General features: G+C 48.8%; 1 protein-coding gene across 1 annotated transcript; it reads right to left on the bottom strand.

Annotated features, from left to right (window-relative positions):
* Nucleotides 1–11,609: 11,609 nt before the first annotated feature.
* LOC128322209 (uncharacterized) lies at nt 11,610–16,879 on the bottom strand. Its single transcript, XM_053243036.1, has 2 exons — nt 15,737–16,879; nt 11,610–12,688 (listed from the first exon to the last, which is right to left on the bottom strand). The coding sequence occupies exons 1-2, from the start codon at nt 16,128–16,130 to the stop codon at nt 12,201–12,203; spliced, it is 882 nt and encodes a 293-aa protein (XP_053099011.1). The 5' UTR covers nt 16,131–16,879; the 3' UTR covers nt 11,610–12,200.
* Between the last annotated feature and the right edge of the window lie 710 nt (nt 16,880–17,589).

Raw genomic sequence — 17,589 nt, 5'->3', positions numbered from 1 at the left:
TCATGGATTATAATTGCGGAATATTGAAAATACTTCTCATCTTAACAATACTGGCACAACTGTACCAATATAATAGAAGTTGTTCTAGTAAGAACTAATCAGCCTACTTTCCTTTCACTGTCTCTACATATGGACTAAATTTGGTGCAAATCGAGGTTGACAAGTTAGATCTCTTGTGCCTTAAATGTTCATATGTCCACCATCTTGGAACAGGGTGGATGTCATCATTACAAACTGCACCATTGAAGTGTCCCTGTGTGTCACTCACTACAGCTGTTCCAAATTTGCTTCAAATTGGTTAGACTGTCCTCAAGTTAGTGTACTTGCACCTAAAAAGTTTATGCATACTCCATCTTAGATTGGGGTGAGTGACATCACAAACTACACCATTGGGGCATCCCTATGTATCCATTCAGCTGTAGCAAATTTGGTTCAAATTGGTTAGACTGTCCACAAGTTAGGGCACTTGTGCCTCAAAGGTTTGCGTGTCTGCCATCTTGAATTGTGGTAGATGACATTGTCACAATCTTCGCTGTTGAGGTATCTCTACAGCTTTAGCAAATTTTGTCCAAATTGGTTAAGCAGTTCACAAGTCAGCTCACTTGCGCCTCAAACGTTTATTCTTCCGCCATCTTGAATTACGGTGGAAGACATCATCACTAACTATATCACTGAGGTGTCCCTGTGTCACTCACTACATCTGTACCTAATTTGGTTCAAATCAGTTAGACAGTCCACAAGTTAGCTCACTTGTGCCTCAAATGTTCATGTGTCCACTATCTTGGATTGGGGTAGATGCCATGATCACAAACTATGCTGTTGATGTGTCCCTATTTGTCCCTACAGCTGCAACAAATTTGGTTCAAATCGGTTCAGTGGTTCACAAGTTAGCCCACTTGCACCACACAAGTTTACACGTCTGCCATCTTGAATCGGTGTGGATGACATCATCACAAATTATGCCATTGAGGTGTCCCTGTGAGTCACTCACTGCAGCTGTACCTAATTTGGTTCAAATGGGTTAGGCAGTTCACAAGTTAGCCCAATTGCACCTCAAATGTTTACACGTCCACCATCTTGAATTGGTGTGGATGACATCATCACAAACTACACTGTTGAGGTGTTCCTATGTGTCCCTACAACTGTTCCTGATTTGGTTCATATTGGTCCAGGCATTGCGAAGTTGATGGGAGGTGGGGGACTCACACATGGACACACACACACAGAATGCTGGGTGATCTCATAAGCCTACTGTAAAGTAGGCTAAACAGTTACTGATTCAGAGGTATGTTGCTGTTTCAGAGCTCAGCAGTGTGATAATATCCTTCCTAATGAACCCATCTTTTACTCATTGCTGCTTCTGAGCTGCATAGTAACCCTTGAGATGGGTAGAAACACTTGGATCCACTTGAAAAGAAATTTAGTAGACCCAGATTTGCATCCGGATGCCCAATAAATTCCCATCTCCATTCTAGCATCTTTTTCAGATTCTGAAACAGCAGTCCCACAAAGAAAATTACTACAGTCCAATCAGTTCTAGAAGATTCCAAACATGGATTGTCATTCTATATGCATGGGTTCTATAATAGTGTACCACAAGGATGCTACTCCACTATATGGACAGAGGAGGCATCTGTAACGGGTGCCATTTAGAGAGAGAAGGGGATAATTCATACCCGTATTCTGTGGTTCAGACTATTATGTGTTTATCCATAAGGACAAGCTATGGCCTGGTTTATACAATCATTCAAATCTAAGTTTAATGTGGGTTACCAACATTAGTGTAATTGTGTGCACCCATTCTAAGGTGGTTTGAGATGAATCTGGGATTTTTGCCTTCAAGAGGATTCACACATTCACTCTAATATCAGTAACCTACATTAAACCTAAATTCAAAAAATTGTGTGAACGAGGACTATATCTATAGCCAATATTCTGAGGCTCTTCTCACGATCATAGAGAAGAACCTCTATGGGGTTTGTGAGCAGACGACCAGCCAGTCTGCTCTGGGCAGCTGCAGCAGCCGCCCACACAACTGCCGGCTCCGTAACGGAGCCAGCAGGGGCTGGGAGGATCGGGGGCCGCATGGCCCTCAGAAGCTCCAGTATGCCCTGCACGAGTGCGCAGAGCATAGTGGAGAGACCCCCGGAGCCGGGAGGCAGCTTTTCGCCTCCCCTCCAGGGGTCTACTCATGAGTAGCCACAGCGCGGAGCCACACTGCAGCTACTCATGATTTAAAAAACCAGGATTGTGGAGCACTCACTCCGCAAAACCGGTTTAAGGGGAGGGGTTGTTTGGTGGGTTAACCACTGGGAGGCAACCGGGCTCACCTGCAAGCCCGGTGGCTCCCACGATCAGCCGAAATTGGGCTAGGCTCCCCTAGCCCGATTTCAGCTGATCGTGGGAATAGCGTGTCTGTTTCTATACACTGAGGGATTGTGAACTCAGTCTGCACACAAAAGGCAAAATTCCATTTCTTTTAAAGGGGTTGAGTGTGTTTTAAGAGACAAGCGCAGAAGGCCTCCAAATGGGACAGCCTTGTAAGAAAACTGAAGGAAACAATTTTACATTTGTAGTAAGAGTCTCTGTTGAATTATCTCCAAGGGGCCTGGACAGTCACAAGCCCAGATAGAACAGAAACCAGAGACAGATCTTAGGTAAACTGTATGTTTCATTTCTCCAATCTAAAGTTTTTGAAGATTGTTTTTGCCCAAGGCCTTTCCAGTCAGTTGTAACAAATAAATAGTTGAGCTATTAGAAGTAGTCTAGTACATGGTCAGTGGGGGTTGACATCATTGTCCGGGACCCTCAGAAGAGCACAAACTCTGGTCCTTGAGACCTGCTCAGTGCCCACAGCCTTCATGTGGTGATGGTGGCTGTCTTATTTATTTAAAATATTTATACCCCATATTTTATACCCTTGTCTTGGGCCCATGTGTGTGTGTGTGTGTGTGTGTGTGTGTGTGTGTGTGTGTGTGTGTGTGTGGAGGCCAATGGAGGGCTGTTTGTTTGCTAAGGGCCCCTTTAAACTGGTAGCTGACCCTATGTGGGCTGCTATTCTCACTTATTAAATAGTGGCCTGTGTTGATAACATTGCTATAGTAATTATTAAGCTTAAAAAAGAAGTGCTGTCTTCCTTTTGTGTGGAAGTGAGGAATTTAGATTTATATCTGAGGGGAGAAGGATTACCATTTAATCTTGAATATATCCAAAAACAGGGCTTTGAACTTTGCCTGTGATTCCTCACTGCTGTACACATAAACTTGAAATCCATACTGATTCCGCTGGCTTCAATGTAATCATGGCATGGTCTATATTCTCTATAACATCAGGGAAGATTTCTGGTCTGAAACTTCAAGAAAGAGCTAGAGAAATCCACTAGAATCTAGGAAGTATCTGTTCCCAGTCAGTTCAAATGCAGGCAGAACTACCAGTCTACTACCGGATTCTGCTTAGAGGGGGAATTGGCAGCATCCCCAATAAATATGCATATAGCTAAAAATGACTCTGTCATAGGTAGGCCTGTATGTGCGTGGAGAGCATCAGGTGTAGAAAAAGGTGAGTTCCATTCATGTTTGCAATTCCATCTTCAGATGAGCCTTGTCAGGTTTTTTATTTTAAAATGCATCGTAAAGAACCTAAGAGATGATTGAATTCAAAACCCTACACTGTGATTCACTGTATCTGAAACATGCATTGCATATTTTTTCATCCTTTTTTCATAACAAGTCCCCAAGTTCACAGTGAATGGTAGCCATCTTGAGCCTAAGTAATTCTCTCTCTCTCTCTCACACACACACACACACACACACACACGTACGTCAGACCCAGGTTTACCACCTGCTGTTTGTCAGAATTAGGCTATGATATGGTGCAGGGTTGGCAACTGAGCAGCCCAGGCTACTTTCCAGGACCATTACTCCATATTGGGGGTGGGGGTAGGTTTAAACCTTGAATATCACAGTTTTAACTTTCACAGTACTTTCGTGGAACATTACCCCCTTGATATTCAAGCACACTCCTGCACACTTTATTACTTACTTTCCACTTGTCCACAAGTAGGGGTGTGCAGAATTGGTTCAAATCGAACCTGGTCTGATTCAAACTGGCCAGAATAAACCAGTTTGAGCTCAAACTGGAGTGCCCCCCACAAAAGGGGGGCAGTCTGAGTTTGAGCCATACCTGGCCCAGATCGAACCTGTTCGGCCCAGTTTGAGATGCTTGTAAAAGGTCATCTGGTAAGGATTCCCCTTTACAAGCAAAAGGGGATCCCTAGGAACTAAAAGGGGTCGAGTGGGGTGGAGGGGTGGGCTGGAGGTCACCTTAGGCATGGCAATGGCTCCATGGCGGTGGGCTGGTGGTGGCCTGGCAGCGGCTTCTCTAGGTCCCACTGGCACTCCCCCACATCAGCAAAGTCTGGTTCGGGTCTCTGTGCATGTGCAGACACTATTTGCATCACTATGCAAATTTGTAAATGGCCATTCAAATGGCCTCTGCGCGTGTGCAGGGGCCCAGACCTGGTGTCCGCCAGCCCACACTGATGCGTGGAAGTGCCTAAGGGATCCGCTGCTGGCCCACCTCCACCGAGGAGCCACCACCATGCCTAAGGTGAACTCCAGCCCGCCCACCCACCCACCTCAATCCCTTTTAGTTCCTAGGGATACGTCTTTGCTCGTAAAGGGTGGGGGGTCCTTACCACTGGCAGATTCTAATGAACCAGTTTGCAGACTGGTGGTTCGGTTTGAATTCAAACTGAACCACTCAGAATGGTTCCGTGCACACCTCTATCCACTAGATGTGCACGAATGGCTCACGAGGGCAGGGAGCAATTCCCTTAAGAAGCAAGGAAGCAGGACCTTTCATGCTCTTCTGCCACCCTGCCATTTTTCTGGGCATGGGACTTGCATTAGCGAAGGCCATGTGCAGCTACGGTGTTGTTCCCTGGAGCCTGCACACACGACATCAGCATGCACATGGCTGCAACACATGTGCTGATGCTACACATGCAGGCTGCAGGGAACAGTGCCGCAGCCACGCTCGTCCCTTGCTAGCACAAGCGCCACACCCAGAAAAACAGCAAGGTGGCAGCAGAGCATATGAGGACCTGCTTCCCTGCTTCTTAAGAGAACCACTTCCACCCCGCCGAAGCAGTTCGGCTCTGGATGTCCGAGCTGGTTTGGTGCTTCCCAAAGGAGGAGCTGAACTGGCTCATGTACACCCCTATCCACTAGCAGTCACAGCATGCCTCCTAGGTTGCTTGGCCATGTCCCTACTCCCTACACATTCATAGGCATGTTCCTGTTTTCATCAGTGAAACATCGAAGGGTATGGTTTAAGCTCATAATTAAGAACCCAAATCCCATTTATTTCAACAGGACGTAGGCACATCAAAATCTGGATTGTGGCCTTGGCTAGACAGATCAAGTAACAACCAGAGTTTTTCAGCTTAGATATTTAAAGCTAGATAATAAATTGAAATGTTTTGGGGGAAATGTTTTTGACTTGGGATATCTAATTTTAGGCTTCCAAATGGAACCTCCAGTTTCTGGTTTGATTCCCCACATCATCACAGAGCTGTATGTAATTCAACAAGCTCTAGAAATGGGTGACTCTTCAGTAGAAAAGAATTATCAACAAGATAATGCATCATTTGTTGCTTTTTCTGATTACACTACTTTGTGCTACAAGTGTTAGAGCACAGCTGCATTTAAAGAAAAATCAAAGCACACTTTGCATAAAAAGAAGAGACTGATCAATGCATTAGCTTATGTGCCCTTTGAGAGAAAGCAAAACATTTTTAAAATTAATGTCAAATAGAATAAAGAGAATTGCCAATCTGATTACAGCAAAAAGAAAAAAACCAGCACATTAGTAGACTTTGTTCTATAGTTGTGCAGTCTTACCATTATTTGGAGATAAGTACAGTATATGACAGGAAAAGGTGAAAGGGATTTATTGATTAAAGCTATCAGTAAATGGTTTAGGTTCTTGTTTCAGCTTTAAATAGTTGCAATACTTTCCCATAAAAAATACAAGTCAAGCTCATTAATCTTTTAATATTTCAAAAACTATTTAGCAGGGGACGTAGCCAGACCAAAAAATGCTTCAGTATGTTGGGGCTCATGAAATACCCAAATACTATGTGGAGGTGTATTTGGAAAAGTAAACAGAAGTGCCTGTCTAATTCTCTACTATGCATTGTAGCATCACTATTACATAAGTTTTAAAAATAAATGGAGAATTTGACTTTTCCCAGATACTCTGAAAATAATTAAAGGATATGTAGAGTAAAGTGTGTCACTGCTTGGAATATATTCTAGCCTTTCAGAAAGACAGTTAAAATGAGAGAGAACAAGAAACTCCCAGTGGGCCTTAATACTAAGGATTTCACACTGATTCAAAGACAAATTCACCATTAATAGCCATATTATTAAGACATCACATTTAACTCACTTATCACAAGAAGCAAAGTAAGAGCAAATGAATTCAATCCTAGCTCAAAAGCTTCAGCTCAGTATTCACAAGCCCTGATTATCTGTACATAGTGCCAAACTGAATATGTGTACAGTGACATATTAATTTTCTAATTTTTTTTTTACCTGTAGCACCTTCGGGGGGCTTTCTAAAGGCAGGGGGGGTCTGCAAAGTTTCCCGCTCCCCCGCTGGCCTCTAGGGCCTCACAGGGACCATTTGAGCATGTATGGTGGCCATTTTTAAAAATAATTTTTGTTTTTAAAAAATGGCCACTGAAAACAAAATGGACACCGTGCATGCTCAAATGGCCTCTATGAAGCCTGGCATAGCCTAGGGCCTTACAGAGGCCATTTGAGCATGTGTGGTGGCCATTTTGTTTTCAGCTGCCATTTTAAAAAAAAATTAATTTTAAAAAATGGCACCCCCTTCAAGTGGCACCCGGGGCACGTGCCCTGCCTGCCTTATCCTAGATACGCCCCTGCTGATATAGTATCAGCAGGGATTCAAACCAGCAACCTTCTGCTTTTTAGTCAAGCATTTCCCCACTGCGCCACTTAAGGTGGTCATGCCAGCTGTCAAATATCATCAAATGGTACATAAAGATGTTTAAATGTGATGTATCATTGGTAAACTCATCAAGTATTTGTTGAGTATCTGAAAACTATTTGCTATGTTAAAGGGGTGTGTGCGGAACTGATTCCAATGGTTCCTTTTGAGTTTGAGAAGAACCAACCCACTAGCCCACGAGTCAGTTTGAGTTGAACCATCCCCTGCTTTGGTCTGAGTGTTGAACTGGTCCAAACCAGTTCAGAGGTTTGAGGGCGTCATGCTTGTTAAGGGGAATCTAGTGAGGATTTCCCTCTACAAGCAAAGGGGGAAAACCCTGCCTACCTTGAAAGAAAACCCTGATAGGGGCAGCAAGAGGGCACCTGTACTGGACCTGGTGGAGGAGGGATCTTCTGAATTCTCCGGACTGTGCCTGACGCAGCCCAGTCACTGCCTCTGCATATTCCGGCCTGGTTGCATTAGAACTGGGGCCAATTTGGTTCAAACTCCAACTGGCAATCCTTTTGGGGGGTTTGGTTCAGTTCGAGTCTGAACCAGTTGAACTGGACCAGTTCTAGTCAAACCAGGTCCAAATAGAACTGGTCCTACATACCCCTACCATGTTAATTCACTGAGAATTTACGTTCTCAAATGTAAAATTGAGACATTTATTCCAAACTAGCTGTCCCCGCACAGAGCATTTGTGCGACAATATACTCTGCTTCAGGCCTAGTCTCTCCTGCCTTCTCCCCACCTTCTGCCTCAGTCTTTCCCACCCTCCCCGCTTATGTCCCAGTCTCTCATGCCCTCCCCCCACCTTCTGCCCCAGTGGACCCGGGTGCAGAGCATCTGCACCTCTAGTTGGGCCCAACCATCCCCCATGCCACCGCCATCTCACCCCGGGGGGCCAGGGCCAGGGTGTCCCACTGCCGCCTCCCTCCACCTCACTGTCCTCCTCCTTGGGGCAGTTGGGCATTGCCCACTGCCTGTCCTTCCACCACCCGTCATCCTCTCACCCTCCTCCTCAGGGCAGTGCTGCCACCTCCCTCCGCCTTGCCGTTGTCCTCCTCATCGTCATCTGCCACCCGTCATCCTCTTCCTCAGGGCAACACTGTCACCTCCCTCCACCTCACCATCCTCCTCCTTGGGACAGCGGGGCTTCACCCGCCGCTTGTCCTCCTCCTGCCACACGTTGCCCTCTGGCCTTCCTCCTCGGAGTGTCAGGGCTTTGCCCACTGCCCGTCATCCTCCCACTGCATGTCGTCCTCTCGCCCTCCTACTCAGGGCAGTGCTGCCACCTCCCTCCAGCTCGCTGTCCTCCTCCTCGGAGTGGCGGGGCTTTGCCTGCCGCCCATCCTCCTCCTGCCACCCATCAATCATCCTTCGCCCACCGCCCCAACTGCCTCCTGACGAGCGCTCCTCCCTCCCTCCCTCCCTTGCATGTGTCGCCCCCTCTGGGCCCACCATTGGTCACAACAGGGGCAGAGCTTGCCACATCCCCACACATCCCCTCTACAGGAATTAATTATATAGAAGATTCTCAAATGTATTTCAGCTGTAGCAGGGTATAGGTGTGGAGGGAGGATTCTGAGATCGCTGTAGCAAAAGAGTTTGAAATATCCTGGGGAGATATGAGGAAGAGCAGATAGTTTGCAAAGGACAGATTGCTCATATTACATGGTATGCTTTTTTGTAAACTGCAGCAAATACATCAGACACCTTTTATATAATATTCTCCTGTTTTCATATCTGACTGGGGTTTTTTAGTTCTTGATAACTCTAGAGCAGTCATTCTCCACGATAACAGCTCACACTGGGAGAAAAAAGGCTAATTGTAAACACAACTCTGTCTACAAGCTCCTCACAAATAGGCCCCACGAACTACTGTTTTTATGCATGGCTGCAGCTCACAAGCTCCGAGAGATTTTCCATCCAAATTCATACAAAATGCTTAATTACTCCTTTTCACGATTAGCCCCTAATTAAAGGTGAACAAATGCATCCCCTTTAGGAAAGCTTTCACATTTTATACTCTCCCCATCATTTAGAAACTCAGCTCCATACAGTAATTTTAGCTGGCCTAATGTAAAAAGAAAAGTGATTATGTTCTGCAATCTCTCAGAACTGTCAAGTCATCCAATGCAACATTTTAGAGCATCTAAAGCAAATTGTCCCAATTAAAACTAATGGAGGCCAATTAGTCTTTTAGCTGATGAAATAGTAATCAATGCTCTTTTTTAACACCGTTGAAGCTTCTAATGAGGACATTGCTCCTTTTGAAGCAACTGAAAGCAAGAGAAACATTAGTTTATTGAAACAAACTCTGATAAATTATTAGAGCAGTACCCAGAAGAGGTAATTCATATTGGTAAGCACTCACCACTTCCTCAGGCAGCGAATGCAACAAGGTTAAGCTTCCTCTGGATGAGGGAGCACTGGAGACTTGTAGTGCCTGTATGTTTACACATATACAAGTAGAGCCTACTGTAAGCAGACTCCTAAAAAAACAGGAAGCACAATCATTCTTCTTGGAACAGGCTACCAAATAGGGGAACTGCACCTCAGGTTTCCACTAATTCACATCTCTCCCTCTGCCTCTCTCAGAATCTGCCCAAATACAAACTGCAAACCTTCTATAAGTTTTTCTGTCCCTCCTCTAGCCTTTGATGGATGTTATATTTTGAAGGCAGGGCGGAGCAATTTCCAATCATCAGGGAATATTAATATCCTACCGCGCGGGAGGAGGCAATGGAAAACCCCTCCCGTTTTCTACCAAAAGAAAACCACTGGGTTCTGTGAGTGCCAGGAGTCAAAATCAACTTGACAGCACACTTTAATTTACTTAAATGTTAAGTTCCTGACTACTCATCAGTTTGTCAGACAAAATCATAGCGATAGACCAATTCAGAGTAACCAATGGCTAAAATCCTAACAATACACTAGGATAGTTCACACAATCATTGGGTGGGAGAAGCATCCTACTCAAGTTCAGGTACGCTGACAGTCTGTGAGTGGAAAACCTTGTTTTACAAGGTAGAAGGCAAGAAGCTTGATCATTCGCTAGGCCCAGCTAGGCAGGATAAGCATGCCCTACCCAGATTCTGACCCCAGCTTCAGATCACAGTAGGAAGAAAAACTGTCCTACCCAACTGGGTCTTAGCAAATTATCAAGCTCTCCACCTACCTTGTTTAACACTCACAGATGAAACTTAGGTGGAGAATCATGCACAGTGGAAAAGCAGGGAGCAGTGGAAGGGTTAAGCACTCCTTTACCTAGCCAGTGTTTCTCCTATCCAAATCAGAGTATTTCTGCTCCCACTGCTCTTCAGCAGCAACCAGAATTCCCATACCTAGGTCTGCCAGTGAACGTTCAGTTCAACCCTTAAAGACCTTAGCAATATAACAGAAGAAGGAGAACTTGCATGTCTTTTTTTTTATTTTTTAGAGAAGATGTCAATTTTACAACCTTTGTGTAATTGACATCTGCCCACCTGAGCAACCATTTCCAGGGCTGGGGGATAAAATGAGGTCCAATGCACTGCAGCCCCCATCAGGCAGCAGAAACAGCACACGACATGACAGGTAGATGGCAACTCAGAGGCGGGCCTTCTCTGTAGCTGCTCCCGAGCTGTGGAATGCACTCCCAGCAGAAATTCGCAATCTTAATTCCTTACTGTCCTTCAAGAGAGCCCTTAAAACCCATCTGTTCAGCCTGGCCTTTTAGGGTTTTAATTAGTTTTAATTGTTTTAATGCTAACCTGGTTTTCAGGTTTTTAAATTGTTTTGATAGTTTAATTGTTTTTTAAGATGTTTTTAATTGGTGTTCATGTTTATATTTCTGTTTTAATTGTAATTGGTTTTAATGGTTTCTGGTTTTAATTGTAAACCACCATGAGCCATTTCGGAAGGGTGGTATAAAAATTGAATAAATAAATCAATAAATAATAGATGAACATTTTGCCATTTCGCTGCTGCTCTTCTCTTTCTGCAGTGGTGAGGCAAGGGAGAGCAACCAAGAACCAGGAGAAGGAGCTAACAGAACATCCTGGCCTGTATCAGTTAACTCTCCCCCTTTGAATAACTGACACCCCTGAGTGACCATTTCCAAGTCTGGAGAATGAACCGTGGGCCTGTCTTGGCAGGTCATCCTCACCAGCAGATTGTCTCTGTAGGAGAGGTCTTCCCTTTGGGCTTGCAGCTTCTGTGTGGGTGCCATTTTCTTCCATATATGGGAGGAGAAATTGTTAGCAACCAGCAGCTCCTCTGGTGAGAAAAGAGAGCTGATGTGGTTTCTTGTTTTAAAAAGATCAGATGAGAGAGGGGAGGCTGAATGGTCTGGCTGTAATAAGAGTCCAGCTTGGTTTGTATTTTGTCTTTTGAAAACTCCCTATAATGAGAACGGGGTGCACTGATGCTCCCACATGATTCCTGCTTCTCTGTGAATTGCAGAACAGTGCAGATCGTTCCGAGGCTGGAACTCATTATCCCGGCATCTGGGCATCCCACAGTGCATCGATCACAGCACACTAGAGGATTCTGCCAAGGGACAGGCATTGTCCCCAGACCCCAGGCAAAGACGACACCGACACAATTTGTTGGGTGAATTGGTCATAACTTTATTACAAGAATCAACTGTGAGCAAGCGAACTTGACAGTGATGTTCAACCACCTAGACAGTGCGGGGCCTAGCATTGGCCAGGTTTGGACACCGAGTCCACCCCTGACCATGCTTGGGCGACACACCCTGGCTCAGGAGAGCATCAGGCACTGTCCTGATCCGTCTCCTTTCAACCAACCCCCAATCGAGGGTCTGGAACCTTCTAGGCTTTGCACACCCCGGACCGCGCAGCCCAAGGATCTGCAAAGTCCTGAAGCCGGTTCATGGCAAGTCGTCCTCCCTGGGCCGCACAAGCCACAAGGGAGCGACTGACCAATCACCAATTAACTCGTCCCAAGGGTGCTCACCGAAGTTAAACCCAACTATTTCCCACCAAAACCCGCACTGTCCCTGCCACACAGGGAGGTCAGCCTAGCTTGGCCTTCCTGCCCCACCACTCCCCAACAACTTCCCCAAGCCGCCTCTGAATATTGGATAGGTACAAATCGCAGCCCTGAACAGACAGGTGGACCCCGTCAGGCCTAAACAAGTGCGGCAATGAAGCCGACAGGCCGGGCTGTGCCTACACCCAGCCCCCATCCTCAAGAACGAGCCGGCCAATAGCCTTAGACACCTTACGTCGAGCTCGTTCAACCCCCCTTAGAGAGTGCACCCCGCGCCCAACTCTGCGCTGGAGCCACTCGACCCACACAATCCTCATCCCTGGAAATCTATCCCGCAAGGACCCAAAATCAGAAGAGGCTTGTTGAATGATGGAGAGACCTGATCGCTTGCCCAATTCGTTCTCACCCAAATGCACGACCAAAATATCCGGACAGGAACACCTATCAACATAATCTAACAGAGTTGGGAGTAACTGTCCCCAAAGCATCCCCCGCATACCCAACCAAGACACTCTGGACTGCTGTCCCAGACCGAGTTGGGTCCCAAAACGTGAGGCGCTGGCCCTCTTGTATGCCCAAAACACCAAGGAATGGCCACACAGGAGTACTCTCACAGGAGCCGCCGCCCCGCCAGCACCTCTCACCGGAGCCGCTGCCCCGCCAGCACCTGTTAAAAGAACAAACAGGTAACAAACAGCCGCAACTGTGCCGCTTTAGCGCACATAGCGTAAAAAAGCATCAGACTTCCACCGTCCAATCCTCTGCACATCCCTCGCCTCCAAACCCAGGCCACTGGCTGTAGTAGCTGCCCCAATTCTAAAGGAGTGCAGGCTAAACCCCAAGTCTGACACACCAGCACAGGCCATAGCCTTCCTCAGAACAGCCCATAGCTGATACTGGGTTAAAGGATCCCCCCTCTCATGGACAAATAAACACCCAGATGCCTTGGGACCACCTGCTACATACTGCCGTAAGGCCATCACTGGACACATTCCCGGGTCCGAGGCAGCATGGAGCCTAATCACCTGCCCCTTCCCCTTCTGATCAGTCTTGGAGCTACGGAGTAGCAACGTGACTCCCCTACCCTCAAACGACAAATCCCCAAACTGCAGGCAACGCCCCACAGGCGAATGCCTACCCCGTGGCAAAACTTCACTGGGTCTAAAAGCCCCAAAAAAGTAAACCAAGGAGGCAGCCTTCATTAACGTAGCTTCCCAAGGGGAAGAGCAACAGACAGGTAAATGGCGAATCAGTGCAGCCACCATGTCCAAGGTTAGTGGCCTCCTTTTATCCGGGCCCCTAGGCTGCTGCCGCGCCCACCCCTCCAGCATGCGTTTAACCCTAGGATCACCTGTAGTGTCCTGCACCCCCTGCACTTGAGCCTCGAGGCCAAAGCGGAGACGTAGCCTCCCATGGTCGAGACCGCCTTACCTGCCCTAAAAAGAGACACCAGGAACTGCATAACATGTTCCACAGGCACAGGCCATGCTTCCACAAGGCCCTCTTGTCTCCTAAACGTAGAGAATGCCCCTACCTTCGCCCGATAACTAACCCTGGTACTGGGCGCCAAGGAGGCATTGATGGCCTGCCGCGCAGCTACGCGCCAAGCCTCCACAGGGCTTCCGGCATGACCTCCGGGTCCCGCATAGCCTCCGGCGCCAGTTCCCGAAACCTGTCCAACTGAAACCGAGACAGGGCATCAGCGATGTCATTCTGAAGCCCTGGAACATGTCGCGCCACAAATAAAATGTTGGCACGTAAACACTGCAAAACAAAAGCTCTAACCAAGCCCATGACCCGAGGGGACCGTGACGTCTGTGAATTGACAACCTGCACTACTGCCTGATTGTCGCACCAAAACTGAACTGTGGAGTTAGAGAACTCCCCAGCCCAAAGGTGCACTGCCACCACAATGGGGAACAGTTCCAAAAAGGTAAGGTCCCTAGTGATACCGGCCCTCTCCCAACCAACCGGCCAACACCCATAACACCAGCGCCCACGAAAATAAACGCCAAACCCCGCTCCCCCAGCCGCGTCCGAATGGACCTGCAGCTCTGCCTCAACCAGCTGCTCTGCCCTCCAGAATGAAACACCATTAAATTGCTCCAAAAACGTGCCCCATACTGCCAAGTCTGCCTTAACCCCCTCCGTAAGCCTTACCCTATGGTGAGGAGCCCACAAACCGGACATCAGGTCGCAAAGGCGCCTCAAAAATGCCCTCCCAGGTACCACCACCCTGCAGGCGGAATTCAAATGACCTACCACCACCTGCAGCTCCTTAAGGGAAACCTTCCGCGCCACCTGCATGGCCCCAATAAGACCCCGCAGCGTCGCCAACTTCTCCAACGGGAGACGCGAACACCCAACCACCGTATCCAACTCGATACCCAAAAAGGACAGGTGATGTATGAGGCGGTACTCGCCTGGAGCCTTCTTCGGGACAACTCCCAACGGGGAAACCCTCAAATTGTCAAAGGGGGGGAAGATCGAAAGGCCCAGCCACCCTCCCGGCAGCCACCTCCTTACCTATCTTCCTGGCCACTACCACCTCCATCCCTTTAACCGATTTAAGGTTATCGGCCATAAAGGCCACCCTATGAGATAACGTCGGAATCCTAAAACCTTCTTTAAACCCTGAACTCAACAAGGCAGCGGCCTCCCGATTAGGGTAGCCTATTAACAGCTGCTCCAAAACGTCCAGTCTAACTGGGCTGGGCCCCTTTACCCGAAGGGGGTGTGGGAGGGCCCCCCTTCTTGCCCCCATCGAACCTTGGCTTAGATCCTGCCCCAAAGCCACGAGCCCTGGGGCACGAAGAGCTCGGGTGCTTGGCACCACAGATGCTACACACGTGTCTAAACTTACAGGCCTGTCTTCCACAGCGGCCACTGCGATTATACTCCCAGCAAACCGACTGGGGTTGAACCCACGGCTGGCCCGCAACAGCGGGAAAAGACAGTGCCGCTGCCTTGGATAACAGATGCCCGCTGTCCGATCTCTCACCATCCACTGGCCGCGTCGGCGACATGATGAGAACCCACAGCTCCAAATGAGGCGCATCCCATGGCATGGATGGATCCAAAGCGGCTCGCATCCTAAAATTCTCATCATATCGGACCCAAGCATTGCCAACAAAGTCCGACACAGCCCGATGGATAATGTCCATATACTTAACTAACGCCAGGGCTCTGGCCGGCTGTGCCAGAATGACCACCCCCATATAAATCGTAAAACCCGAAAGCCAGTTATTCCAGGATTTCTCAACTGGCTTACGCTTCGTCACAGCGTGGTCTTTACATGACTCACCCTCCTTATGCTTTACCTTGGGTTCGCTAAATAACAAGGAGAATATGTCAACGTATTCCCCTTTCAAAATCTTCTCCTTAGTGGCCAGTAAAAGGTGATCCCCCAAAGGCAACCCCACTGCCCCATACGGAGAATGCTGAGGTGTAGGCATAACCCCCCTAGGATACCAACCTGCACCCTGCATGGGTGGCAACCCAGGTCCACTGGAAGCAGGCACGACCCCTTGCCACACCTGCTCAGCCACCCCTTGCGTACTCGGCCCCACCCCTGGCAAAGGACCCACCAACCCACCTGGGTATGTATGTGTGACCCCCCAGGGGGCAGGGCCCCAACCCCCAGCGGCTGGCATCGGCCAGGGAAACCACGGCCACTGGCCGGTACCGCCGTGTGGTGCAACAGATCCAGGCTCACCCGGCTGAGCAACAGCTGACATCTCCACCGCCGCCGAAGACTCCTCCTGCTGCAACACCCCCGGAACTGCTGCCTCGTCCAAAACTACCACTGGCACATCACTCGGGCCGCTTAGCCTCTCCTCCATGGCCTTCAGTCTGACAGATAAAGAATCAATTAACTGAGTCCTTGCGGCCCCCCTCGTCCGAGTTCTGCCCCCCTTACCAGAAGGCCCTGCCCCCATATCTGATGGCAGCGCCTTGGCCCGCTCCAAAGCCTCCAGCCGCTGTATCATCCCCTTAATGAGGGTCATTTCTCCATCATCCTCATCCGACGATGAAGACTGGGGTGCAGGACGCTTAGGAGGCTTGATCGGCTTCCCCCCGGCTTTCCCTTTTGCCTTCCTGGGAGGCATGACCACTCTACCCTTATTTGATTTTATTACGTACGAAATTGTTCAATACTCCTTCTGTCTCTACTAGTTTGGTTTTTTGTTTTTTGTTTAATTAAATTAATAAATTTATTTATATATTTATGTATTTACTTAATTATTTTATATCTATCTATTTATTTTTAATTAGATATATCGACTAATCCAAAACAAGCAGCATTCCCACTGATCACACCCCACAGTGCTAGGCCACACTCCTCCCAGGCAGCCACATCCAGAAGGCCCAACAGAGACAGAGGGAAAAAGCCTTAAGAGCTGTCAATCACCCGGGCCTGTAAGAGCTGTCAATCACCCGGGCCTGTCAGCCCGCCAACAGCCTCCCAGGGAGTCCCTAGCACCCCCTAGTGGGCTCGCAGCCCAAGCAACCAGCAGCCTAGAACAATCCCCCCACCCGGGGGCCCCTCCAGGCCAATCAGCCCAAATACCGGCCGGACCGCCCCCCCCACCAAAGGCTAGATCGCCACTGCTGCCCCACGTGGCCGCAGACTCGGCCCAACACCCACAATGCCGCCGCTGCTGCCGCGGTCCACCCCCGACCCAGCCTCCCCACAGGCCGAATCGGCCGAAAAATGCCACCGCGGCCGCAGCCGCCGACCACCAACCCAAACGCCTGGGTCCCCACTCCCCTACGGTCCGAGTCCGGACCGCCTATTAGGGCCGAACGGGGCCCCAGCAAACCACTGAGAGGAGCTCGGGCACAGAGCTCCTCTCTTGTCAAAAACTCGGGCCGAACTGAAAAGGAAGGGCGGGGAGACGCCGATAACGGCCGTCAAGCCCCGCCCCTCCGGCCCGAGAACCAATCAGGCGTCTTCCTTGCCTGTTGCCGGGGCTGGGACAAATCGCCCTCCCCAGGCAACGGGCCAGAGGAGGGGCATTCTTGGTGTATGCAAGCAGCTCACGCTGACACATGATCCTGGTTGGCAGGTAGTTTGCACCTCGAGCCTGGTAGCCGAGCGCTTATACCCTTAACCGCAGCTAACAGCCTGGGCTTCAGCGCTGGAGTTTAGCACCACCAGGATCTGTCTGGAACCTGGCAGTTCTCATGGGCAGCCAAGCCCAGGCTTGGCTGCTTGTGAGAACAGCCTCAATATGTGGTTAACCTTTTATACCCATGCATATAAATAGTGAACACCTTGAAGTTCTTCTCACGATCAGTGAGAAGAGCTTTGGAGCTAACTGCAGGGAGAGTGGGCTTAGTCCACTCTCCCTGCAGACAAGCAGCCGCTCATAGCTGGGCGGCCAGATCAGCTGCCCATAAAACTGCCGGCTCCGTCACAGCAGTCACGGATGTCACGGAGCCGGCAGGGGCAGCGGGGATCAAGGGCTGCGTGGTCCCTGGAAGTTCCAGGATGCACTGTGGCAACACACGATCAAAAAGATGAGGTTAACGGAGCGCTCGCTCATCTAACCTCATCTTAGGGGT

The sequence above is a fragment of the Hemicordylus capensis genome, chromosome 4 (genome assembly GCF_027244095.1).
Source record: "Hemicordylus capensis ecotype Gifberg chromosome 4, rHemCap1.1.pri, whole genome shotgun sequence".
Classification (NCBI taxonomy): domain Eukaryota; kingdom Metazoa; phylum Chordata; class Lepidosauria; order Squamata; family Cordylidae; genus Hemicordylus; species Hemicordylus capensis.
This window is presented reverse-complemented; position numbering and strand designations above follow the sequence as displayed.